This window comes from Crocuta crocuta, unplaced genomic scaffold, assembly GCF_008692635.1.
Source record: "Crocuta crocuta isolate KB4526 unplaced genomic scaffold, BGI_CrCroc_1.0 scaffold48, whole genome shotgun sequence".
Classification (NCBI taxonomy): Eukaryota; Metazoa; Chordata; class Mammalia; order Carnivora; family Hyaenidae; genus Crocuta; species Crocuta crocuta.
Genome location: NW_027533089.1, coordinates 5,354,865 through 5,381,882, shown reverse-complemented (window position 1 = coordinate 5,381,882; position 27,018 = coordinate 5,354,865). Strand labels below are relative to the sequence as shown.

At 31.6% G+C, this 27,018-nt stretch overlaps 1 protein-coding gene across 2 annotated transcripts in view; it reads right to left on the bottom strand.

Moving 5' to 3' along the window:
- Positions 1 to 27,018, bottom strand: part of DPYD (dihydropyrimidine dehydrogenase) — an 805,636-nt gene that overhangs the window by 672,284 nt on the left and 106,334 nt on the right. For both annotated transcript variants that reach the window (XM_077746119.1, XM_077746120.1), the window contains exon 3: positions 26,321 to 26,403. In XM_077746119.1, the coding sequence (XP_077602245.1) occupies positions 26,321 to 26,403 (83 nt within the window). The remainder of the gene's footprint in view (positions 1 to 26,320; positions 26,404 to 27,018) is intronic.

Sequence of the window (27,018 nt, the reverse complement as noted above, 5' to 3'; positions counted from 1 at the left end):
TCCATTAAATGGATACCTCTATTCAACATATGAACCTAATTTTCCATGAAAATAATTTCTCATTCCACACTCATCACAAATTGGATGTATCCTTTCAATATACCAGGAAAATCTATATTTTAGTTTTATATATTTATGATGTAAGTAAACATCCTAATTATGAACATGACTTACATAAGTGGTAAGCCCTCACCTCAAGTCACTATAATCCTTTCTTAATGCCAATATAAAAAATTACTCTATATTGTAATTTATGAAAAATGTATCAGAGAGATTGTGAACCAACAATGAGGGAAATATTGGAAGGAACAGGGAAAGATAGAAGGGAGAGACAGTTAAACAGAAAACAAACATCCATCAGTAGTCATATGAATTATTTGCTTAGTTACTACAAAAGTAATAATTACACTGTAACTCCATGGGAACAATGGTAATTTCACAGTAGCCCACGTTACTGTTATCGTCCTATATCCTGATAACTGTGAAATTAATTTGTGGCACTACTGCAAGTGTCGGCCATAAGCTGTTCCCTTGGTAACAGTATTATGCTATCATAGAGAAGGAATGTTTGGCAGTAAAATGGGCAGCAGCAAGCTGATTATACAGGGAAAAGCTTCCATCGAAATACACATAGCATAGCAATCACCCTTGGAAAAGCTACATGGCTTACCAAAAGAGTTCTCTCTGCTCACTGTCCATTATATGTTGACTGTAGTAGTAGTACTGTAGTAGTTCAAATGAATAATAAGTAATGATCAAATTACCAGCTTATATTTAGCCACAGGGCCTTCTTATCTTTAAAAAAAAAAAAAAAAAAAGCTGAAAGGAGAGAGTACAAAAATGTAATACATTTATTTTGCTCTCTTTTTCCCTTCCTCCCTTGAAATTATTACTATGCCATTAGAAGTCACACATACACACACACACACACAAAACATTCATTGAAAATCATGCATGTAGTCAACAGCAAGGCAAGCTTCAGGTATAAACAAAGATACCATGCATATTTTTAAAACAATTTTGCTTAAGGAAATTGCTTAAGAAGGAAGATCTGTTACATCTGCGGTCTACAACCTTCAAAATCACAGAAGGAAAAGTTGAACATTTAGTCAAAAGGATAGTAGCTCAGCTTTCTACTTTTTCTTTTTTAGCATGAAATATTCAAGATAGCATACACCAAAGCGGAAAAGCATAACTATATGACAACGTAAGAAACTCTGAATTAGAAATGTGTATTTATATTTAAAAAGCCATGTATCCTGGGCTTTCTATGGTTTAACAACCTAGAGGCGGAGACCAGTTTCTTCACCTCACCTCTTCTTTCATGATACTAGTTGGGCTGAATATCATTACAGGATGATAATGAATTGGCTGGGCATACTGTTTAGACTGGCTAATATTTATGTGTTTATGTTAAACCACACATCATAAGACTGGCACTATTTTGTCATGTTTCAGATAGAAAATTCAGATATGAACTCTTCAAATTCAGTAAATCTTTTTAAAATCTATTTTTGCTTTTGAAATGATCAAACCATTGAGCAATAATTGCATCTTAATATTTATGATAAGCTTTTTATGCAAATAATATTTTCCTTATACATACAATGCAAGGTTAATAGTTACTAGAAGGTTTTTTATTTGGCATTGATTCCTGTCAACAAGAATGACTAACCTCAGGGACTATTAGGTTCTGACAAGTTTAGAAGAAGAGTTAAATTAGAGCCAGATATTTACTGACCTTAGTTGGCTCCTATCCATCAATCCATTTTCCCCAAAAGTACCTGACACATAGTAGGCTTTTAATTGAATAACTGAATAAATATTTTCAAAATTCTTATTTGAGCATATTCCCAAAAAGGACATAGTCCTAATCTATATTTAGAGTCCTACTCTAACATCTATTTCTTTGGATTATTTTCCTAATTTAGATTTCTGGATATTCTCTCTGCAATAGTCTTAGAAAAGACCACTAAGAATGTGATTTATAGGCTATAATTTTCTTTTATTCTTATTACTAACTGAGCTACTCATAGACTAACCACAAAGTATATTTTAAAGAATGTGATTTAACAGAATTCTCTATGACAATAAGATGCATGGTCAAATAATTTTGCTATTGTAATTTATTACTTGGTGTATGACCATGGCCAAATTTGTTAACCAATTTGAATCTCAGTCTCGTCTCACATAAAATGGTTCCAATAACAGTACCTGTCTCATAGGATTGTTACTGGAAAGAAACACGATAATTCATGAAAAGTATTTGCTTTTGCATTGTAGTGTAGAAAAAAAAATAATATTTATGTTGTTATAATTTATTAAATAAATAGATTTAAGGTACTTAAGACTTATTTACTTCAGTGATTAAATTTTTACCTGCCATATAACATAGCTTACGTATGTTCAAAAATCTCTGCTAAATCATCTACTATATACTAGGAAGTAAAGAAGATATTTTTAAAAGGACAAGACTTTGCTGTCAGAGAAAAGTACAAGTTTCAGCTCTGTCATTTAAGAGAGCTCCCAACTACAAATTATTAAACATTTTGAATCTTACTTTTCTATCTATAAAAATAAATAGAGATTAACAGTCTCTCTTTGGTTTTATTATCATTAATATGAAATTCATATTCCTTCCCATGAATATGGAATTCTTCCCAACAGAGCCTATCTTGCCTCAGAATTCATCTTCCCCCATGAAACTCCATCCATGTTGCCTTCATCAGAGTCCTCACACATGCTATGCTTGTTCCCCTGTCAAGGTAGGCCTGGAACTCCATGTACTTTACCACAGTGATACACTTCCCCTTACCCATGGAAGGCAACATGGAAGTACAGAGGATTTATACAATGAGTAGTCAAACACATTTCATTCACTAAGAATGACAGGTTTCCATGAAGTTTACAATTTAGAATAACTTAAATACTTCTTAGGTAACTAATGATTATATTAGCCTTGCAATATAATGTGGCCCTGATTTGTGTAACCAATCAGCAAATTCTCAAGGCAGTTACTGAATACATGACAAGTAATTTCTAAAGGCAAATGTATATGCACATGAGTAAGATCTCATCCTAAAAACAGGGAAAAAATCATCTTCTCAAAGTCCATGTTAGTTATCTGAAATAACAAAGGTGAAGTACAAACTATGTGATATATCATAACATGAAATAAACATGTGTTGCTACACTGTGATTTTGGTCTTTATCCCAGTCTGATCCATTTCTTGAGATTGTTACCTCAAGATGCTCTCCCATGGAGTTTGCACTGAGTATACTTTAATCCGGTTTCTTAAAAACCCATAACAAATTACTAGGGTCTCAATGACTTATCAAAACTCATGTTTCAAAAATGATACCTAAGAAACAAAACATTCAGTAAGAATGAATGAAGTAGTTTATACCTGCAGTGTAGAATTGTTCCATTGGAGGGAAGCAAGAAAAAAATAAAAGTTCACATGCCAAGACCAGAACCTTGTGGTCAACCTAAAGTGTATTCCTTCTTAATTTACTAATTAAAACATCTCATACTTCCACTGTGGATTTCCTAGCCACCCATTTTCCTTGCTCAATTACCCCATTAGTACTGGTCTTCATGCTCATCGAGACCTCTGCTATATTACGTGTTCCCAAGTAGTTAAATTGAAGACACCAGAACTAGACTACCTAATGATTCAAATTGCTTATTTGTTATTTATCATCTGTATAATCTTCGGCATGGTTCTTTTAACTGTGTAAGAATGACACCTGATAAACTAATAATAAGATCTACCTTATGGGATTGTCACAAGAATTAAGTGAGTATACAAATGTTAAAAATTTAGAAGAATTCTTGGCATATGGTAAGTAATAAGCTATAGCCATTATTATTATTATTTTTTACAATTTTTCTTCATCCACTTAGTCATCTCTGTTTTTACCTGTCTTAAACACTATTTTTAATCATTTCAAAAAACTTCTTTATAAAAATGCTTAGACGCTTGTTACTTAGTCTTCTATCATGCCTTTGTTAGAATATTCATATTCTGGATGAAACATTATGTTCAGAGAGAACCCTACATACATACAAAAAACCCATGATCAACTGAACTCTCATGATGCCACATCAAGGAAACATATTTCTTTAGTCACTTTCCTACTATTTCATGCTCCAGACCAACTATTAAACCTTCATGTTTCCTTATGATTTCCAAGCCATTCCTGTTACATTTCTTTAACTTCAACAGACTGCCTTCCTTTCTATTTTTGTGACAAAATAAAAGCCTTTAGGTGGTGTTCCCTAACAGTGCTATTACCACTTCTCCAGACCTATTTTTAATGATCGATCACTGTCTTTTCTTCTGTGTTTCTGGCCCTGTTCCTATCAAAATAGAATTCCCACAAATGGAACTGCATTCCACTTCCTACCATCTCTAGTCACATGCTTTCAATCTTCATCTCTTCTTTTATTTCCTGGAACCTCCATATTAGCATCTAATTATTTTTGTCATTCCAATCTGATACCACTGCTCCCTGAATCCTCCCCTTCTTCCTGTGGATAGCCAAAAAGTCAAAGGAAGTTTGTTGTCTATACTCACTGTGCCTGTTTCCTGACTGTCTATTAATTTATTCAGACATTGCACAGTCTATTTCAATCAAGCTTCTGCTCCTATTTCTCCATGGATATGGCTCATGTTGCTAATTATGTCCGTGCCATTCAATCCAGAGAATATTTGTTCAGATCTCCTCTTATTTGATCTCTTAGAAGCACTTGATAAAGTTGGCTACACCCCATCTTAAAACATTCTCTTCTTTCACTTTAAAACTTTCTATTTTTAGATAGAATGTTGGGTGGGGGTATGAGTGAAATAGATAAAGAGAATTAAGAGTTCACTTATGGTGATGGGCACTAAGCAATGTATAGAATTGTTGAATCATATTGTTGTACAACATATATGCTGTTGTACATTCATAATATATTTTACACCTGAAACTAATATAACTCTATATGCTAATTATACCTGAATTTTTAATAATCTGTTTTCTCAATGCTCATTCATCCATTCCCCAGTCACCACTGATTTTACTTGTGTTTTTCCATTCTTTTCCTAAATGATTGTTAAATATTGGAGCATGCTCTTTTCATTGTTTACTGTGCTCTTTTCTTTTTTTCATTTCACACTCATTTTGATGCCTTCAATTACATCTCCATACCTGTCTAATTGGTCCAGCATTCTCAGATTTCCACATCACAGCCCATCTCTGTCCTATCTTTGGGCTTGTGTGTCAAATATAATTATTAAATCTATTCATCCACACAGTCATTCAACAAATGCTCACTAAACACATGCCACGTCCCAGGAACAGTTCTATATGCTAGGGATATACAATGAGCAAACACACAACTTTTTAGCTTCATAGAGCTTTATTCTATTGAGGAAGGTGCATTAAAGATTATAAATAAAATATATATAGCAAATTAGATAGTTATAAGTTCTCAGGAGAAAAAATAAATTAGAAAAGAGGGATAAGAAATGTTGATGATGCCAGGGCACCTGGGTGGCTCAGTCAGTTAAGTGTATGATTCTTGATTTCAACTCAGGTGATGGTCTAACTGTTAATGGGACTGAACCTCGTGTTGGGCTCCATGCTGATGCTCAGAGCCTCTTTGGGATTCTTTTCTCTCTTTTCTCTCTCTCTCTTTGCCCTTACCCGTCTCAAAATGAATAAATATTTTTAAAAATTAAAAAAAATATTACAAGCAAAAAAATGTTGATAATAAAAGTTGGGTGACTTTTAGATAGTAACCAAGGAAAGTCTCTCTAGGAGGTAATATTTGCAAGAACTGAAGACTGAGAGTAAGCAATGCATGCCAATATATATGGATAAAGGGAACAGCAAATGCAAAGGGTACTTTTTTTCTTTTATTTTCCTTTTTTCTTGTGTTCTATGAAATTTGTTTTTATGGTTTTCCTCCTTTCTTATTGAATTTTCAGTCATGTACAGTAACTATTCTCTGCCTAGCAAGATTTTTTTTTTTTTTAGTTTTCTTACTCCTTAATTGTTTACTTCTTAATAAGTGATAAATAGGATTTATTTTATTATTTGACTAGTAGTATCTTATCTTCATGCAGGCAGATCCTCTTTGAATTTCTTTTAGAAGCAGGATATAAATGATAAATAATAAATCAAATTAAAATACATCATTATGTCAGTTGAGCTTTTACTTTGTGAAAGGCACTATGCCTAATAGAAAAAGAGATACAAAGAAGCCGGATTGTGGTGGGTTGAGGTATGACTGGAGGTAAAGGCATGGAGTTATGCTATTTAGACTACACATTCTTAAAGCTTGGCAGTGAAATGCTTTTCAGATAAATTTGTAGTTGGCTACGGTGCAATTCAATCCATTGGCTCTTAGTGAATTCTTTCAGGCTTTTAAAATGATTTAATTATGAACATATGAACATAAGCCTTAATTAAGACAAATCTTTCTTCTGCCTGAATAAGAACCACCAATAGGGCAAGACTAGAGGTTTCTGTCTGAACCAGTTTAGTCCCCCCATTTAGTGACTGTACACTGTGCCATGCTATCAGGAACCGTTAGGCATGTTCTCACACATGTTCAGAGCCACTGCTGCTCCAATAAGAACTTTGGCATTGTACAAGAAATACACAAGGAACCACTGAGTCAGAAGCAATTTCTACTAATCAAAGTACCATTCATCCTTTGGACTTCCACTTATATTCCCTCAGAAATTTCTGTTATCAAAAATCCTGACTATATTGTTTCAAGACTCACTTTCTCACACGCTGACTTTTGGAATCTTCTCTTTGGTATAGTTGTCTGAGCTCTCCTGCTTATCCTTTTTGTCTTGGCCAAACTTTATAAAACCTAGACCTTTTACCATTAAAATATATATGTTTTAAATTTCTATAAATTCATATAATGAACATATTTTTCCTCTTATGTTACAGTCTAAGCTGTGGTCCCCAAATGCTTTCAGGTTATTTTTCAAAAGTTCTACTAGATGCTATATCGGTTTTTGTTATTGTTGTTGTTGTTGTTAATTTACACCACCAGTAACATCTTTTCTTCAAATTGAACTGAACTGGCTCATCAAAGACAGTCAAGTAAATAGACATCTGTAAAAAATTCAGACAGGCAAAAGCAGCATTTAAATGATTCAAAGTTTTGTTCTTACATGTCTTTAACATACAAGTTTATTAATCTTTTCAAATAAACACATTATTTCTAAAACCAGAGGTATGAAATTATTACAAAAAAGCAATTAAATATATTAAATGCTGTATAATTGTCTCATTTATATGGCTAAGGTTATTAGCTTATATATGATGTCTTTAAAATAACTCCCATTTGCAGTTACATTTCAAACTGCAGATTTGACGCACCAGCCAGGAGGAATGCTACAATTCCTGCTGTGCTAAACTTACTGAAACAAATAGAAAGAATACTTTATTGTGTTTTGTTCCTGTTTTACTATTTTGTAATTGGACTACCCTACAGGAAATACTCTTCTTTATAATATATCACTGAGTTACTATAATAATCTTGTTTCATGATCTTCCTTTATAGACAAGATAAGAATTTCTGAATTATTATTTTATATTCAGGCTAAAAATAGTAGGACAAAAACAACTTAAAAGACATTAATCAAAAAGGTATTTTGTAACTGCTTTTAATGGCAACTGTTCCTAATAACATGATAGAATATACATTTATGACAATGGAAATAGGGGCTCACTTACTTATACTCAAATATCTATAAAACTACACAAAAATAGAGAGATGAAAAGCATTTTGGAAAAAAATGTATGTTTAAGCTTTTAAAATGATAGCAACATATATCTTACTACTTAAAGATTATCAAGATGTTGGGGTTTTTTTCATGTGATTATTAAATAAAACGTGTTAAAAATAATGTCTTCTTCTACACAAAGTAGGCTTTAAGTTTATATATGGAGACTATCATTTAAGGTTATATGTAACACTGTTTATATATTATCATATGTTCCATGGTTTATTTCACCAGATTAAAAAAAAAAAACTTTTATGAAAGTGCTAATATTTTCATTTAAGAATAAAAAGTGAGCTTTAGAAAGTACTTGAAAAGCCCATCCCATCTCTCCCTGGATGCCACATGTTAAGGCCATCTTTAAAATAAAAATAACTTTCAATGAAGTTATTTTGCCACTGCAGTAATATAATTCATTTAAATGGTTTTTAAGCTGGAGTAGTTTTATGAACAATTGTGCTAAGTAGCAATAAAAGTTCATTTCTAGTGGGTAATGAAAAGCCTTATCACATTTTATTTAGAAAAAGAAAATTTGTTAATGTTAAATGTCATTTTTGTTAATCTTAATTCTCATTTAATGCAGACATCTTTTGGAGAGAAGTATATATAATTGGATGTAAGATCCAATTTATATTTGTCATATAAATAACACCTGTTAAGTACTATCAGCATTAACTGAGGATCAGTTTATAAGGATACCAAAATATTTTATTTCACATAAAGACACATACACTTTCTTTAGAAATAGGTACACTTGTGAATATTACAATAACAAAAAATGGAAAGAAATTAAACATAATTTTGCAAATTATATCCTATTGTATAACATCCTAAAACTATTTGTGAGGATTTTAACATGCTACACAAATTCATTAGGAAAAATACATAACTGCTTTTATTTCATAAAACTTTAATTAGACACATCTTAAATGTATCTTTGACATTATCTATCCCTACAGAATCTCACTGATATTTATTTTCCTACACCAAAGTCTAAGTCATTTGATTGGGTTCACCCAGGTTTAGCATACTCAATGATACAAAACTCTCTCCTGAGAAAAGAAGAAGGAATTAAAGAAATTAGAGCACAACAGGTTGCATATTTTAGTTGTAAAAACAGACACTTTAGTAAAAGTAAGTATTTAAGTGGTCATATAAAAGGCTCGATTAAAACTAATTTAGCTTTGTCTCTTAGGATTTTTAAACCTATACTTCTGAGCATTGAACTGAGTCGACAGGACCAAGTTATCTTTAATTATTCCTTGTTTGACTTGACCAATTAATTCCTATCAAAGCAGTGAATTATTTCACTTACACGTGAGGTACCCTGAACATATACTATTTTGGTTTTGAAAAAAAGATAAATACTAATTACACACTTGATAAAATATTTTGTTAAAACAAGCAATGAACTTGTTCTATTTCAATTCATTTAAATAATATAAAGTGTGTTGAGAAAATAATACTCATAGAAGTTAAGGGGCATACTAAAAATTACAGACAGTCCTCGTGACAGAGTCAAAATTAGAACCCTGGGAATGCAGGAGACCTTTGAAAGGTAAAGCAGTATATTTTGATTTTGAGCAGATGAATTTGAGGTTTCCAATAAACATTCAAATGTCAAATAAGCCTTAGAACTATGGCTCTGGGGTTCAAGAAGGTGATGTGGCGGATTATACATCCTTAAGGAGACAGTAAGATGCAGACTGTGAATAAAGGCAAAAGAAGTAGATTATATCACTAAAAGCATGAATGTAGTGAGAAAAGGAATAGGGATGACAGATTCTTCATATTTTAGAGAAAATAGTAGAGGCAGTGGATTGAATACTCTGCTTGATATGAACCGAATAAATTATTTTTTTAAAAAAATATTTGTTTTCTTTAAAGTGGTAATTACTTTTATTTACTCAGGATATAACTCATTACCAAAGCAATGTGTTAAGACAGACAGAGAACCTGAACTTCTAAGCAGAATGTTAAGTCACAGAAGACCAATCAAAACTGCCATTGCCAAAAATTAGAAAAAGCTAGATAAGCCATTAACATTGTATTTTTAGAGGCATCAGAGATCTGAGAAAGAAAACAAAAACAGAAACAAACAATAAAAACCTACACAGCCTAAAGTTCCTGAGAGGTGAGAATATTCTCAAGATGAGCTGAAGAGGAATCATCAGTTTGGTTTTGTAAGAAACTGCCAAACTATTTCCCACATGACTACTATTTCACAGTCACATGAGCAATGAATGATAGATCCTTTTGTTCCACATATTTACCAGCATTTAATGTTGTCAGTGTTTTCAGTTTTTGAAACATATATTAGAACAGGTGTCATGGGATTTCATATTAATTTGCCATTCCCTAATTATGTATGATTTTGAGCATCTTTCTAAATCCTTATTTTCCATCTCTGTATCTTCTTTGGTGAGTTGTATATTCAGATGTTTTCCCCATTTTTTAATTAGGTTATTTTCTTACCATTTAGCTTTAAGAGAAAATTGTATATTTTGAATAACAGTCCTTCATGAAATATGTCTTTTTAAAATTATTTTTTCATAATATATGGCTTGTCTTCCCATCCTTTGATAGTGTCCTTCATAGAGCAGAAGTTTTTAATTTTAATATGGTGCACATTATCAATCTTTCTTTCATGAACCATGCCTTCTGATTTTATCTAAGTCATTGCTAACTCAAGATCGTGCAGGTTTTCTCCTATATTGTCTTCTGGGAATTTTCTAGTTTTGCTTTGACATTTAAGTCTATTGTCTATTTTCAGTTAGTTTTTCTGAAAGGTGTAAGGTCTATATTTAGGTTCTGTTTTTATTTATTTGCATGTGGACGATCAGTTGTTTCATCCCCATTTCAAGAAAGATTATCCCTTCTCTATTGTATTGCCTTTGCTCCTCTGTCAAAGGTCAATTCACTATATTTGTGTGGGTCTATATCTGAACAATCTGCTCTGTCCCATTGATTTGTCTATTCTTTAGCCAATATACCATTTTGATTATTATATCTTTATAGAATGTGTTAAAGTAGGGTAGTGTCAGTTCTCTGACATATTGAACTGCCTATTCTGAGTCTTTTACCTCTCTATGTTAACTGTAGAATCAGTTTGTGGGTAACCAAAAATATCTTTCTGGGATTTTGATTGGGATTGTGTTGAATATAAAGATCAAGTTGGAAAGAAATGACATCTGAACAATACTGAGTCTTCCTACCTAGAAAAAGGGAATATCTATCTGTCTATCTATCTACCTACCTTTTTATTTTCATTAGTTTTATAGTTTTCCTCACATAGATCTTGTACATATTATGTTAGATTTATACCTACATATTTCACTTTTTGGATGCTAATGTAAATGGTGATTTTTTAAATTTCAAATTCGAATTTTTCATTGCTGATATTAGGAAAACAACAGATTTTTACACACTAACCTTGCATCCTACAACCATAATATAATTGCCTGTTAATTTCAGCAGTTTTTTTAAATTATTTTTTCATATTTTCTACATAAACAATCATGCCATCTATAAACAAATATAGTTTTATTTCGCCATTTGCAACCAGTATACTATTTCCTTTCATTGTCTTATAGCATTAGCTAGGATTCCAGTAGGGTATTAAATGGAATGTTAAGGGGCCCCCGGGTGGCTCAGTCATTTGAGCATCCAACTTTGGCTCTGATCATGATCTTGTGGCTCACAAGTTCAAGCCCCGCATGGGGCTCTGTGCTGACATCTCAGAGCCTGGAGCCTACCTCAGATTCTGTGCCTCCCTCTCTCTCTGCCCAGCCCCTGCTTATACTCTGTCTCTCTCTCTCAAAAATAAAACATTAAAAAAATTAAAATGCAATGTTAAGAGTGAACAGCCTTTCCTTATTCCTGATCCTGTTAAAACATTTTTTTAATTTGGGTTTTTTAATCTCTTTATTATTTAAAATAATAATTGATACATCCATAATCATTTTTCAATTATGGTAAAAATTGTAAGGGCAATTATTCTTATAAAGAAACTATGAAACTATCTTCTAAAGTGGCTGTAAACTTTCCTCTAAATAATGCTATACTTACATCTGTAAAATTTTGATGTTTTATTTAAGTTAAAATTAAATATTAATCAAAATATTTAATATTACTTTAAATTAAATATTTAACGTAATATTAAATTAACTTTTTATTTTATTGCTCTATTAATATTCAGTTCAAAATATTTTTAAAAATAATCCCTGTGATTTCTTCTCTGTCCAATGGTTATTTTGAAATTTATTTCATTTTATTTGTTTATTTATTTAATTAGGCTTCCTGCCTAGCACGGAGCCCAATGTGAGGCTTGAACTCATGACACCAAGATCAAGACCTGAGCTGACATCAAGAGTTGGACACTCAACCAAATGAGCCACACAGGGGCCTCATAAATTTATTATTTAACTTCAAAATATTTAGGCCACTGTGGCTGAAAGTAAGAGAAATTTTGAGTCATAAAATATAAGGTCAAGGAGATAGTGGAGAAGATCTGGATTATATACAGCATTGTAGGAATTTTTCCTTGTTACTCCAAGAAAGTTTGGAACTCACTGATGGGGTATGAGAGGAAGAGAAATATGGTCTGATAAATTAAGAAAATGATTCTGCAGAGCTGCTGTCTGCAGAACAGCTTCATAGAAACCAACTGTAAGTGCCGTACTCAACCTTGGGTACATTCTGGAATCACCAAGGATGCTTTAAAAATACTGGTGCTAACTGTAGTCCCACCACCCCAATACAAACAATTTCATTTAATTAATTTGGAATTGGGCTTAGGTATTGGGTTTTTTTAAAGTCCTTTCTTCCCCAGGATGATTCCAATGTGCATTCAAGGTTCCAGGAACAATCACATTTAAATTATATTTGTTGTTATATATAATCAGACAAAATGGTAATACAGTAATAAAAATAATAAATAATAAGAGACATGCAATAATTTAGATATATCTAGTAAATCCAGGTTTGTTCATACAATTATAGGTTACAGATAGCATTCACTAGCATTGATAAAAACAGGATCTCTTTCTGAAATATCATCTATAGAAACATTTTGTGACAGATATATATTTGTCATGCCGCTTAAAATAATGCTCTTTTCAGTACTGAAAGAGCAATCAAGTCTCTAAAAACTTCAGATGAACAGAAGAATCCTGAATAAATATGAACTGCAGTATATGTCTTATAATAATACAAAATAACAGTAGACTTTCATTTTTAATGAAATGACCCAACTCAAGGAATGATCCTCAGATTTCAATTAATGGTAGTGACTCGCTCAAATTGGCTACCCAATGCTTTTGAAGTTATAGTTTGCCTCTCTCTTCCACCACCTCCCACCCATGTGGGAAACCATAAAACAGACTCTTAAGTATAGAACAAACTGACCATTGCAGGAGGGAAGGGAGGAGGGTGGGCTCAATGTATGATGGGCATTAAGGAGGGCACTTGTGATGAGCACTGGGTGTTGTATGCAAGTCATGAATCACTAAATTCTACACTTGCAACTAATATTACACTGTATGTTAACTAACAGGATTTAAATTAAAAATTTTAAAAATAATAAATTATTTAACACATTATATTCATATTTAGTCATTTAATTATAATTTATATGTCAAAACCAGTAACTTTTTTCTTAACATTGAAATAAATCTTATACTTGTTTCTCGATTTTAAAAAGAGAAATGTGATCTCTAAAACAGCTTTTTCATCCAAACTGTTTAAATTTCAACACAATTCTTACCCCTGGGTGAGAAATGTCTCAAGCAATATTCTCTCACAGAATATGAAATTATAAGCAACTTCTAAGGGGCTGAAGGAAGAAATGAAATATTGAGGGGAAATATGACAATGACAAATATAATACCAGTAAGTAATTTAACCTTATTGTAAATCATTTTTCTTTCTCATCGTAAAAAAAAAAAAAAAGAAAGAAAGATTTTTCTAAAGTCTCCTGAAAGATAGAGGAAGATACTGGCAAGATAAGTCGTCTGTAAACATAGCACAGATATCCATTAAAAGTATTACCCCTGTGGTCCAATTACAAACACCCATTTCCAATAATACTTGATGAAAGTTGATATTATGGAAGATTTCAAACTAAAATGACTACTATTATTTCTTCTATTTGCCAGTCAAAATAATGGTTCTTGAAATGAAAGAAAACTATTAGGCTAAAGGTTAGGAAATGTACTAAATTAAACTAATTTTCATGGGAGGCTCTTTGGAAAATATTAAGACTGAACTTTAAACATCAAGAACATTTCTTAAAAAGGGATCAGAGTATCCCATACGAATCTCACTTAAAACTAAAAAGTTAGTGTACTAGAAGATAGATATTTATTCATAATTCACAGAATTATTAAATATCAATTGATTAAATGTTTGAAATTAAGGTAACTCCTTAGCAGTCCCTTAGGCGTAAAACTTTATAAAGGAATTAAAATAACAGACCATGCAACACACCACACTATTTTTCAGTCGATATCAGACATCATGTATGTACTTCAGTAGATGCTATGATTCTTCCATGTTTATAAGAATAACTAACAAAGTCAAGTATCACAATATAGATTTTTATGGGTACCATATTGTGTAAAACTAGTTCCAAAATGAAGAGTAACATTATACTGTTTCATAATATAGATGGTTCTTTAGTGGTTAGTCCACATTTTAACCCTAAACCATAAATATAATGAATTAATACTAATTGATTCAGTGGCATTGATACCAATACCTTATGTTGGTTGCATATTGGCAGTTTTATACATGCAATTGGTGAGTTTTCCCTGACTTACCTTATTTACTTGAATGAGTAATCTAAGAAGTGCAACTTACTCAATTTCAAGGAACAGCCCAGAAATTGGGAAATAAGGACACCTCAGTAAATTTTGCATAGTCATCTTTGAAAATAAAATTGGAAGAATTTCATAGTATATTCTAGTACTAATTTATCAGAGAAAATTAAAAATTCGTAGTATATTTACCGATAATTTTTGAAATTTATTTTAATTGATTTATGTCAAGTGTGTTCTTAACCAGGGGTCAATAAACTATAACTCATGGAATAAATCCACCTGGTTGTTTGTTTCTATAAGATTTTACTAGAACACAGCCACACCAATGTAGCTACACATATTTGTTCACAAAATGTCTATGTGGCTGCTTTTGCAGTATATCAACGTAACTGAATAACTATAACAGAGGCTGTATAAACCAGAAAGCTGAAAGTATTTATTGTCTGGACTTTTACATAAGAGTTTAACTATTTCTGCCTTAGACTATCAAATTGCCATGCTTTGTCTTTGTCATTTGAAGCAACAAATTCAGAAAAAGTAAATCTAACTTACTATGTTCACAAATTATCAGAATAGGACACTTTTCCCCCAAATAAACACAAACACTCCCCATGGATATAATTCAATGTATATCATAATANTGTGGAAACTAATTTGACAATAAACTATTAAAAAAAATAATAATAACCTGTAGAAATACTAGACAAGAAAAGGTATTAATTTTCTGTTAAAAGTAATGTGCTGATATATGAGAATGAGAAATAGTATAACTAAACTACAATTGTACCTTCCAGAATAGAAGACTATTACAGAAAAAAAATAGAATCAGTTATTATTTTATAGTATATGTAGAATAAAACTAAACTAATTAGAATGGGTAATAACAAAATATGCCAATGTATTATGAACAATAATGTATTATCTATAAACCTATTCTATTATTCTTCTTAAGTTGTAGAAAATGCCAAGCATAATTACAAAATACGTATTCAAAACATGTAAACCACTAATTTTCCACTTGTAAAAGCCTGATTCAAAAAGCAATTTACTTTATGGTTTACTTAAGCTTTGCAACTACATTAAAATATGATAGTATATACACAACAGCTTGTTAACAAGATTATCATAACATTAAAATCATAATGTGGCACTTCAATTATGGATACTTAAAATTAAAGCTAATCCTCACAGTACCAATTTTTATCTCCTAAATAATTTTAGCTATTAGCTACTCATTCAAAGTCTGTATCTAAAATGATAAGCATTCTAGAGTAAGACTTAGCTCTGCACTTTTCTTTCGTAGCAAAACAAAAGCTGTATCCCTTCCTTTCTAGTCTTTAATATACAATCTTAAAGCATTAATGGGAAAATGTAATTTTTTATTTTTACTTTATTAAGTTTATTTATTTTGAGAGAACAAGTGAGCACAAGTAGGGGAGGGGCTAGAGAGAGGGAGAGAGAATTTCAAGAAGGCTTCTTGCTGACACAGCGTGAGCTCAAACCGATGAACCATTAGATCATGACCCGAGCCAAATCAAGATCAGACACTTAACTGACTGAGCCACCCAGGCACCCCAAAATCTAATTTTTTTATCATGGCTAAATTCTACTTATGTCTATTGTTGCTAATTTGTTGTTTTAAATATAAACATCCAATATACCAATGATTCTTATTTTCTTTTCTAGTTTTATCATTCTAAAGTAACCAAGTTGTCAGAAAATGGTAATTATAATTTTATTTTCTTCTACAAATACTCCTTTTAAATAGTGTCTAGCACATAGTAGGCACCCAGTTGAATGAACACATTCTTAGATTAAGGTATAGTTTAATGCATTTTATAAATATGTAATTAAATTAACCTATTCCTGATTTCATCTGTTCTTCTTTTTAAAAAAATATCGTTGATAAGAACATAATCAATATTTCTTATATTCCATCTCTTTCATTTTAAGTTTATTTACTTTGAGAGAGAGTGTGTGTGTGCACACAAGCAAGGGAGAAGCAGAGAGAGAGGGAAAGAAAAGCTCAAGCAGGCCTTGTGTTATCATTGCTGTCAGTGTGGAGCCTGATGTGGGGTTCAGTATCAGGAGCCACGAGGTCATGACCTAAGCTAAAATTAAGTGTCAGATGCTCAGCCCACTGAGCTAGACAGACGCCCACATATTCAAGTTCAAATTAAAGTTCAAAGTGAAGAGAGAGATTTGTAAATCAACACTGTTCCAAATTAATACATACCAATCACTACCAAATCCATAAATCATCCAGAAGGATTAATGCTAACAATATTTTTTATTAAACATTAGTAAGAATTAATACAGGATTTTTTACTTATTTCCCATGAATAGTGAAAAAATTGAAGTATCTTTGGCCCATCTGAAACTAATGACAAATGGTTTCATTCACTGCTGGAGTGAATGAATGGAAGCAACATTCATAACTTATGCAGTAAAAAGATGATACTAAATGTATGTTTGCATGTACCCATTTGTCTACACATTTGCACACATGTGCATAAAATGTGTGTATGCATGTATGCATACATTCATATTGCATAAATTACCTAAAATTAATTTATCTGTAATATAAAATCAAATGAAATTGATTATTTTATTAATAATTAAAATACCTATGTTTTAGGTAATTAATCATTTCCCTAATGCCTAACCTACATTTTACAAGCTGTAACCCAAAGCTGTTTATTCGAGTAGCTATATCATCATTATCTAGAAAAAGTGATAGTATGATTTTGTCTTTAGACTTCACAAAATCTAAAGATGTGGAATATGTGCCTCTTTATAACAGAAATGACAAAGACAAGATATTCTTCTCTGCACAAAAGAAAAGAAGATACTCTTGTAATTTGCTTAGCTAGGGGGTACTTTCCAGAGAAATACCTGCTGATCCCTTTAGTGAAAGAGGACTTGGAGAAATATAATTATGACGGATCTAGACACTTGGTTAAAGTAGAAGGTTAACACATTTCTTCTGAACCCAATATGACAGGTCAAAGTTTACATATACTTAAAAAAAACACAGATATACACATATACATGGTCATTTATGATTATAGAAATGTGTTTATTTTTGAAGCCTTTTTGAAAGCAAAAAAGTGTTGCAAATGTTAAATCATCTGTAATCATTGATATTATATAACATACTCTGAATTTTAAAAATTTGTATTTGCTTTCCATACTATTTAACAATCTGATGATTTTACTAGAAGTTTTTTGTTAATGCTTTCTCATTTTACCTTTTTATTTTACTTCAATGCAATTTCAATATTTTTCATGCCTTACATTCATCTTTTAAATTACTCAGCTCACTATTCATAAATATTTAGGTTGTTTTCTCCTCCCCTTTCCATTTTTTTACTATTGTAAAAGCATTTCATTGAACCCTCATTGTACATAAATCTTTGTAATCCTAATAGATAAGCCTAAAAACATAGGGATCTCAAAATTCAAAATGCTGTCACACTGCAAGATTTCCTTGACTGGGAAGATTTAGACAGAGACAGACATATAGAAAGTACACATTTACATATAAAAACATATGCATTTAACATGTTGAATATATACATACACACACACTTACCTATAAAAATAAGATTAAGTAGAATAATACTATTCTTACCTTCAACTCTTATTCAGAAAGACAAAACTACTCAGAGAGACAGTTTTTTACTCCATTTCATGTAGAAGTACCACTTTAATATCAATGTAGTTTAACCAATATGTTTAGCACAGGATGCAAGATTAACAGAACTAAAACAATATAACAATAAGCAGCTAAAAAAATATCTAGGTACCAGGAGTAACAAAACCTTTAGATCAGTTGGTTAACAGTCCCACTATCACTGGATATTAACAGAGAAGTGAAATTAAAGATGTACTTTTTAGACTAACATGTCTAGAAGGGGAAAATTGGAAAATATATCTTTTAAATTTCTCTGATCTCTCCTTAGACCTGAGCCTTTAATGAAAAGTTTAGACTGTTATTTATATATATTCCTTCCATCTCTCAAAGTCAAATGAGTCTAAAGAAACAACCACATTAAAGCAATTATTAACATTTTGACTTAAATAAGATTTAGAATGTGCTTATACCTCTTAAAACTATTTTCCAAGTTCATGTAGTTATAATTTGTTTAACTCTGTATAAATGGCTGTACTTAGGGAACACCTATAATTACTATTAAACACACCAGAAAAAAAGCCAGAAACATAAACTGTGCAACTCAATATCACCATCTAGTGACAGAATTCCTAACACGTGATGAAGACGAGCAAAAATGAAAAGTAAATTTCATGTATGTCCTAGAAGTTCACCTCCATAACAATAATCTAAATATAAAAGGTGTCACTGAATAGGTTTGGCTCTGCAAATAAAATACTAGCTCCTAGTTACCAATGTATGTATTCCAAAAATGCAATTTATATTTTCACCATAGATGTATAACCACCAATCGGACCAATCTATATTTTTATGAATTAAGTCATTTTCTAAAACCTTCATACCACATTGTTACTTTTTCTTCTTAATGAACTGTATGTAACCATTTCTTTTTCACCATTTGACACTCCCTTTTCTCAAGTTATTCAATTCAAATACCTTCCAATTTCATATATCTATTAAACATGTCCCACTACTGCCTCTGGAACTGAAAGGGGGACAGGGAGACACAATGTTAAAAAGGTTCCACTTTTCCCCTTGATGTTTAGAATTTATTACAGGGTCTAAGACAGGTGCAAAATATGATAATACAGAAATCAAATCACTTTGGCATGATAAGGTTGAATTGGCAGTGATAAGGAGAAAATATGATGAAAATAAGTTGTGAATTTTACCTCTAAATTCACTATTACCATACTATAGACAGAGATTTAACCCAGAGATGCATTTTTCCTGTCTTTAAAATGTTTTTTTTCTTATGTTATCATTTTTAGAAATCCTGTACAGTATCTCCACATAGCCATGGAACTACAATGAACTCTGTATAAGTGAGACAAGAAATATTCCCTCTGGCATTTTACATTCTAAGGTTACAATAAAGTTTTCCAGCCAATTCCATTATGTATGACATATGTAAATTCTTTGAAATATACACTGTAACACCATTAAATGCAAATAACCTATACAAACGTAATACTTTGTATCTTCCTTTTATTAATAAATTACAAAGCTTTCTCTCCAACATTATTGTTCATCATATCAATCCTATTAAGTTTTTATTCCTATTTTACAAAAAAGTAAGACTAAAAAGATTAATTTACCTAAAATCACAGTTGGAGTCTAAAACCTGATTTTTAACACTTTTCCTAGTATTCATATGATATGTTTTTCTTTCCATGTTTCCGTTTCTTACTTCATTATTTTTTGAATCATTCGTGATGTGCCCCCATTATAGAAAATTTAGAAGAGAAAATGATAAACCTGAAAAAAGTATCCATTCGCCCAGCACCTAAATATAATAGCTATTTTACTATATTTTAATCTCATCTTCTTTCTCTGCATTCTTTATATTCAGTGGAGATAATGTTCTACATGCAATTTTGTTTCCTGATATTTTTCACTGAACATTTTAACATGAGGATTCTTGTGTCACTAAAAACACTGTGAAGATAATTTTAATATCCAGGTAGGGTTGAATATGCCACAATTTATCATTACATGTGTGTGTATATAATATTGTGTTACATAAATATATTTTATAAATATATTTAAGTTTATATATCATAAAATCATATGTGTATATATAAATATAAACCAAATGTATCATATATGTATATATATCATATTCATTTCCTTACTTCTTTCCTTACTAGTAGATGATTAGGCTCTATTCAGTGTGTTTGCTGTTATATTCTAATAGTTTGAGAAACAGCTTCAGACTGCCCATAGTTTCTAAGTCTTTTGCATAATCTATTTCAGGAAGTTAAATTAATATGAAAAAGGTATGTCTGTTGTAAAGCTCTTCGTACTTACTGGAGTGATCCTTTCCTTAAATGCAGCAGTCACTTACACCCCTACTGAGCTCTGAGAGTGAGAAATGGCTGTCTTGCTATTCCATTGCCTGCACTCAAAAATCTCCTCCTCATTGAACTGCAATAATCTCAGTAATCAAGAAATTAATACATTTTTATGTAACTTATATTTTGTCAGTCATTAGAGTTGCATATTTTCAAAGATTTCTTAATCATACTTTGTTAAGTATCCATTGAGCTCCTGATCTTCTTGGATCTCTTAAACACAGAGCAATATAGTACACTGATATTGTCTTTTAATTTCATATCTTCCCACAAACAGAAGCTTTTTTAATTCAGGCGAAGTTTAGTGATTTCTTCTACTCTTTAGCTTATCATCGCTTTCCCTGTACAACCTCAAAAAAAAAGTTGTTTCCATAATCTAGTGGACACTGGATATTTCATTTAGCTCTTTAATATACATGAAACATCCTTGAGCACCTGTGAAAATATAAAGTGATTTTTTTTCCCAAATAATTAAACAGCTGACTCTTATATCACTTATTGAGTGATTTAACATGTCCTGGATGATTTGGAGTGCCTTATAATGTAATAAATTCATATAATTTCATTGGATCTACTATCAATACAACCACTAATTAGTTATGGGCAATATATAGAAAAGCTAATAAATTTCCATTTTTATCTTAAATCTGACCACATTACTAAATTATTTTATTAATTCCTAGAGTGTTATTGTTGTTAATTCTCTTCATCTTTCTACATATAAGTCATGCCTTTGGACCATCTCCATATCAAGTCATATTTGTTAGTTTTGGTTTTACATTCATTACTGTTATAAAACTATCTTTTACTTTTCATTTTTTGAGAAAGCCAGTGTACGATATATATATGATGTGTGTGAACATGGTTTAGTCTTAACCTAGCCACTCCATTTGATGAAAATTCCATTTGTGAGAGATAGATAAAAGTTATGTTCACAACTCAAACATTATGTGTAGGGAGATGCTGTCCAAACCATAGCCTCTAACCACATACAATGATTTACATTTAGATTAATGAAAGTTAAATACAATTAAAAGTATTCAGTTCTTCAGTTATGAGAGCCAGAATTCAGGTATTTGGTAGCCATAAGTGGCCACTGGCAATCATACTAAACAACACAGAGAACATTTTTACTAGAGAGTTTTACAGTTCACAGAAAGTTCTACTGGGCAGCACTTCTCTAGATATCTCCAGGAGCCACAGAACACTGGCCAGGAATGCCGCCCACCCTTCTCTTCTCAGTCACACCACTTTACAGTTCCAACTTACTCTGCTGGAGAAGGTTATTTATAATTTTTAAATCTCAAAATATGTTTCTTTGTGACACACATTTCTCTAAGCCCAATATTTTCTTAGGCATCTGGGTAGACTCTCCTTTCTGATTTGATGCACTATTCTTAGAAATCACATCCTTTCCAATGGCTACAAGTATCAAAATACTTAACAAGTCCCAAATGTGCATATCAACCCCCAGTATTTTCCTGAGTGGCAGAATTATATTTTCCCTCTGCTTATTGCAAATTTACACAAGTTTGCCACAGCTATCTCAAATTTATCTAAAAACCAAAATATTCTTTCTTAATCTTTTTTCTCTCCCTATCCGAATTAATATATATCAAAATATTCAAAATAAAAACATTTGCCTTAGCTTTTATAAGTCACCTTCTTACTTTTATCTTTATAGATAATTTAACAAATAATTATTGAGTTCCTACTATATGATAAGACTATGGTAAGGCTAAGAATACACAAGAGGGCAAAATAGCAATCCTACTTTCATGGACGTTACTATCTAGTAGGACACACATAAATTAAAATTTATTCAAAAAGGATAAGAATACTTTGAAAAGGTTTAAACAGAGTAGCACAGATTAAATCACAGTTATGATTTATTGAGGCTAAGCCACAGTCTTATCAGATCTACATTCCAACTATTTCTGTATTTCCCAAACATATTCCTCTCTGTTGGCTTTTATCTTAGTGATGTCACAGATTTCTCTAGCTGTCTCATCTACTCACCTTCTCCCTCTATAGTCTACTGCCAAAACAAATTTAAAAAAAAAATTCCTTTCTCAGTATTCTAAAACCTGATCAAATACCTGATTTCTTTAGCCAGTACATCCCAGAGTAAGTTCTAGCTCCTTGTTCGTTTGTTTGTTTGTTTGCTTTTAACATGGCTGGCTACAGATCCTCACTGGAGGGGTCTAAAATGATTCATGAGCTGGGAACACATGACATAAGAATGTATTCAAGACTATGTGGCAACGATCGGCCAAGAAGAGGGACTGGATGAGCAAGGACAGAATTCTCTTTTCTGTTCTAAGAACATAGAAATAGTAGAACGTTAATTAACAGAGAGGTATATCTAACTTGGTGACAGTCACAAAATGTCAATCTTAGATTCAGTCCATTTCTGCTCCAGCTTCTCCAGGCTAGCCACACACAGAATGAGAGCACCATTGTGGGTGTCCAGGGCCACCTGGGAACTGCTGCAGAGGTTAAGCCACTGAGAGAAGAGGTAGGCTGAGCTAGGCCATGTCCATAGAGCAAGAGAGAAGCTACCATGGAATCCGGGAACTAAAGAAAGGACTCAAGTACGGGGGCTTTGAGTCATCACATTAAACATTTGACTTTTGTACCTGTCTCCTCCACTACACTACTATCTCCTTGAGGGCAGGAACTGTCTCATGCATTTCTGTATTCCCATTACCTGGTATATTACAGAAACTCAATAAATATTTATTATATAAATGAAAGGTTATATCTATCCCTATATTGTACTTCTTCCCCTATAATAATTTTATAGAATTCTAATTTTATATTTAATCCTGTCACCCCCTTCCTTAAAAATCACGACTTCCTGAAATAATTTACATTCTTTACCATGGCAAGCTAGACTCTATGTAACTAGCCTCCAGGATATGGTAACAAACACACTTCCAGCCAGCCTCTTAAGGCCAGCTCCTATGCTAACTGAGGTTTTCAGCAAATTATTCATACCTGTCTCCCACTACCCCTCCTCACACGCTGATATTCTGAAATGCTTCCATTATCCTTGCCAACTTCATACTGCTTTATTTCCACCCAAGGTTTCTTGATATGTAAGGAGAGATGTTATGGACTCAAATATTCTGCGTATGTGAGTTTTGTGGGAAAATGTATGTTCAAAAAAGCTTTAAAAAAAGCTTAAAAAATTTGCTTTACATCAGACTACTTACTGTTCCTGAAATACATCTTACACCTGCAGGCCTCCATGATTTTGCTCAATTCTATTCCCTTTACCTACAAAACTGGCCATCTGTCAAGGCCTAAATCAAATATCTTAACCTTTCCATAGTTTCCGTTGAGACACCCTTTACCTAAGGCAAAACTTGATCACAAATTAGAGAACAATTAATTTTTCCCCTCCATGTTTCTCCTCTTATTCTTAGTCACGTATCATCACAACTTTTTTCCCATGCTTTTATAATCTCACATATAAAAGAATGAGCTACTGCTACATTTCCTAAAGGCAAAAAAACAACAAACACAAAACTGGTGCGCCCACAGCGTACTAAATTGTTGAAAGCTTTGGTTACTAAATTATTTAATCGTGTTTAGTGAATCCAAACATTATGAATATGTGTGTGCATGTGCATGTGTAAAATATGCAGCTTATGTAAACAAGTACATTATACAGTCATATAATTAAAACCTGATTTAAATTATCTAAAATACTGCTTTATCCAATAGCATGAGTGATTGAGAGGTTACTTCAACCAGGTTATACTTGTTTTTCTTATAAGTTCATCTCTACTTTTTTAAAAGCAGAATATCCTGGTATTTTCTAAAAAGGTAAGTATTACAAAATTTGGCAGAATAATCTCTTCATAGAGTTCTTCCATAATTCAGTTTGATTTTCCTTGATGACAAATTTTCTGTACTAATTACATATCCTTTCCTTGTTCATTATATTTCCCTCAGTCACATCCATTTTCATTCACATTGCCCCTTTGTAATTCTTTCTATGTTTTAGGCCTTCAGTTCTTTTATTCAAAGCTTCAGAGCTGGCATTCTCTTTGTCTTTCTGTGTGTCTATGTATTTACTTCAAACTGAATAGATATAAAAATACAAAGAATAACTATAGCTGTCTAAATAAATATTGGTGTACACACTTAATATATTCAAAATTATTACCATTAGCATGTACAAAAACAATGTCTTCAATTTATAACTGTGGTAGTTTTAGAAACAAGATAAAGACTATATTGAAAACAGGAGTTCATTCATAATTTCTGCATTGGCTTTTTCCACAATATGTTTTATACCTTCTTTTTAATTTATTGCTATTTTTCAAAAACTAACTTTCTGTGAATGTCTGATTGCATTTTAAAGGTGCAAATTCTCTATTGTATATTCAGTTCTATTTTTCCCTCTTTTTTTTTTTTATTAGTGAAGACATTAACAATAAAATAGGCTCACTTGCTCCAGCTGGTAATTTCTCAGTACTAGTAATATATTATTCCTCTTTTTGTGACATCATAATCATCTATAGAGAAGTACCATGTATCTTTGTGTAGAAGCTACTGTTTCCATTAAATTTAATTACCTCCCCCTGTGGTTTTAAATAGAAGTGGCTTCAAAATGAGGGCAGCTTCTATTAAATTTAATTACTTTCCCCTGCTGCTTGCATGGTAAAAGGAAGGTTACTAAATAAGAGCAGCTTCTAAACTAAAGTATATGGTAACTGTGTGCTAGCAATAACAAAATTGTACCCATGCTACCTTCTAGGAAGCCTCATAGGTTTATCCTTTCTCTTATTTTAAATATTTTTATCCTTACAATCCTAAAAATATGTGCATTGCATTTTAAAAATCAATTGTAGTTTCATAGGCTAATTAAGGTAAATATACTACTTCTGTACAAATATATTGGAAATTATGCCACTCAAATGGGGAGCTGAAGATGAGAACTTTTAAAATTAATTTCATTTTTTGTTTTCTAGCTCTAAAGATGTTGAGTTTTATTCCTTACATATTTTTAATGTCTAGTAAAGGACAAATTTAAAGACTGCTTCCTTAAGGTTATTAAAAAGGTGTTAAGTCTAGCGGAGATTTCAGAGAAATATTTAAAAATAGAAACGTCAAAAAGTGAAAAAAGCAAAAAAACCAAAAAACATCAGGTTCATTATAGACTACTGTATTGGAAAAAAGTGAATCTATAAGCTTTATAATAGTGTGAAATGTAAATCAGTTTAAAAATACTATGATATAATCCTATAAAATCTAATAGAATATGAAATTTTAAGTACCTCTTTTTAAATTAAATATTAATTAGGAGAAAATACTACTCAGTATAACCACCATTGTACTGTTTATTTTTTTATATCCAGGCAGAATTTAGATGAACAATATTTCCATTCAATCATACAGTTTAGTATAAATATAAAACAAGACACCCCTTAAGCATTTTAAGTAACAAATTAAACATTTACATTTTTTACTGTGCACTGAGGCTTAACATTTATGCAGCTTCAAAACCAAAGTACAGCCTCAAGGGAAGTCTCTCCACTGACAAATTAATACCTTAGAGAACAGAGCTGAATGGTGGCAATGAACTCATTTGTTCCCCCAATAATGAAGAATGACTTTTTCTTTACCACATCTGTGACTGTTGCTATGGTGACCCAGACTTACCTCATTGCTTCTCGGAGAGCTCCTCGCTCACCAAGAGTCGTGTGCTTGATGTCATCAAAATTATTCTCCAGCTTCTCGCATTTCTGCAACATATTTAAACAAATGTATTAATCCTCAACATCCTGAGATAAATTATATCTATGCACTTATGTAAAAATATAATTGATTATATTGATTATGGACTCATGAAAAATATGCACACAACTTTAATTGGGTAGGATTCATTAAAATTGACAGTGTGAATTCAACAGTAACAAAATAAAAATGTCTTCTGATACAGCTATCACAGAAGCCTTTTTATCAATTTTTCAAAATGGAGTAAATAGAGTAAATCAATTTTATAGAAAAATAGTACAACTTTTAGAGCTTTGAGGTTTAAAAATTAGTTCTCTTAAATAATCTAAAATATATCAAAACTAATTGGAATTCAAAAGAGAAAGTCAATACAAGTTTGAAATTGTAACAAACTATACAGGATAAATATCCAGTTCTAAAGAAATTAGCAATTACTGACATGGAAAGATACAGCCCAGGTATAAGATAATTATAGAAGTCCAACATTTTGGAAACAAAATTTTAAAATAATACCTGTAAATAAGATTTGTATATATATTTATAAATAGATATATACATATAGATGTTTAAAAAATAAATCCAATTCTTAAAATTAAGTGATATTATATCAGGTTATTAGCATT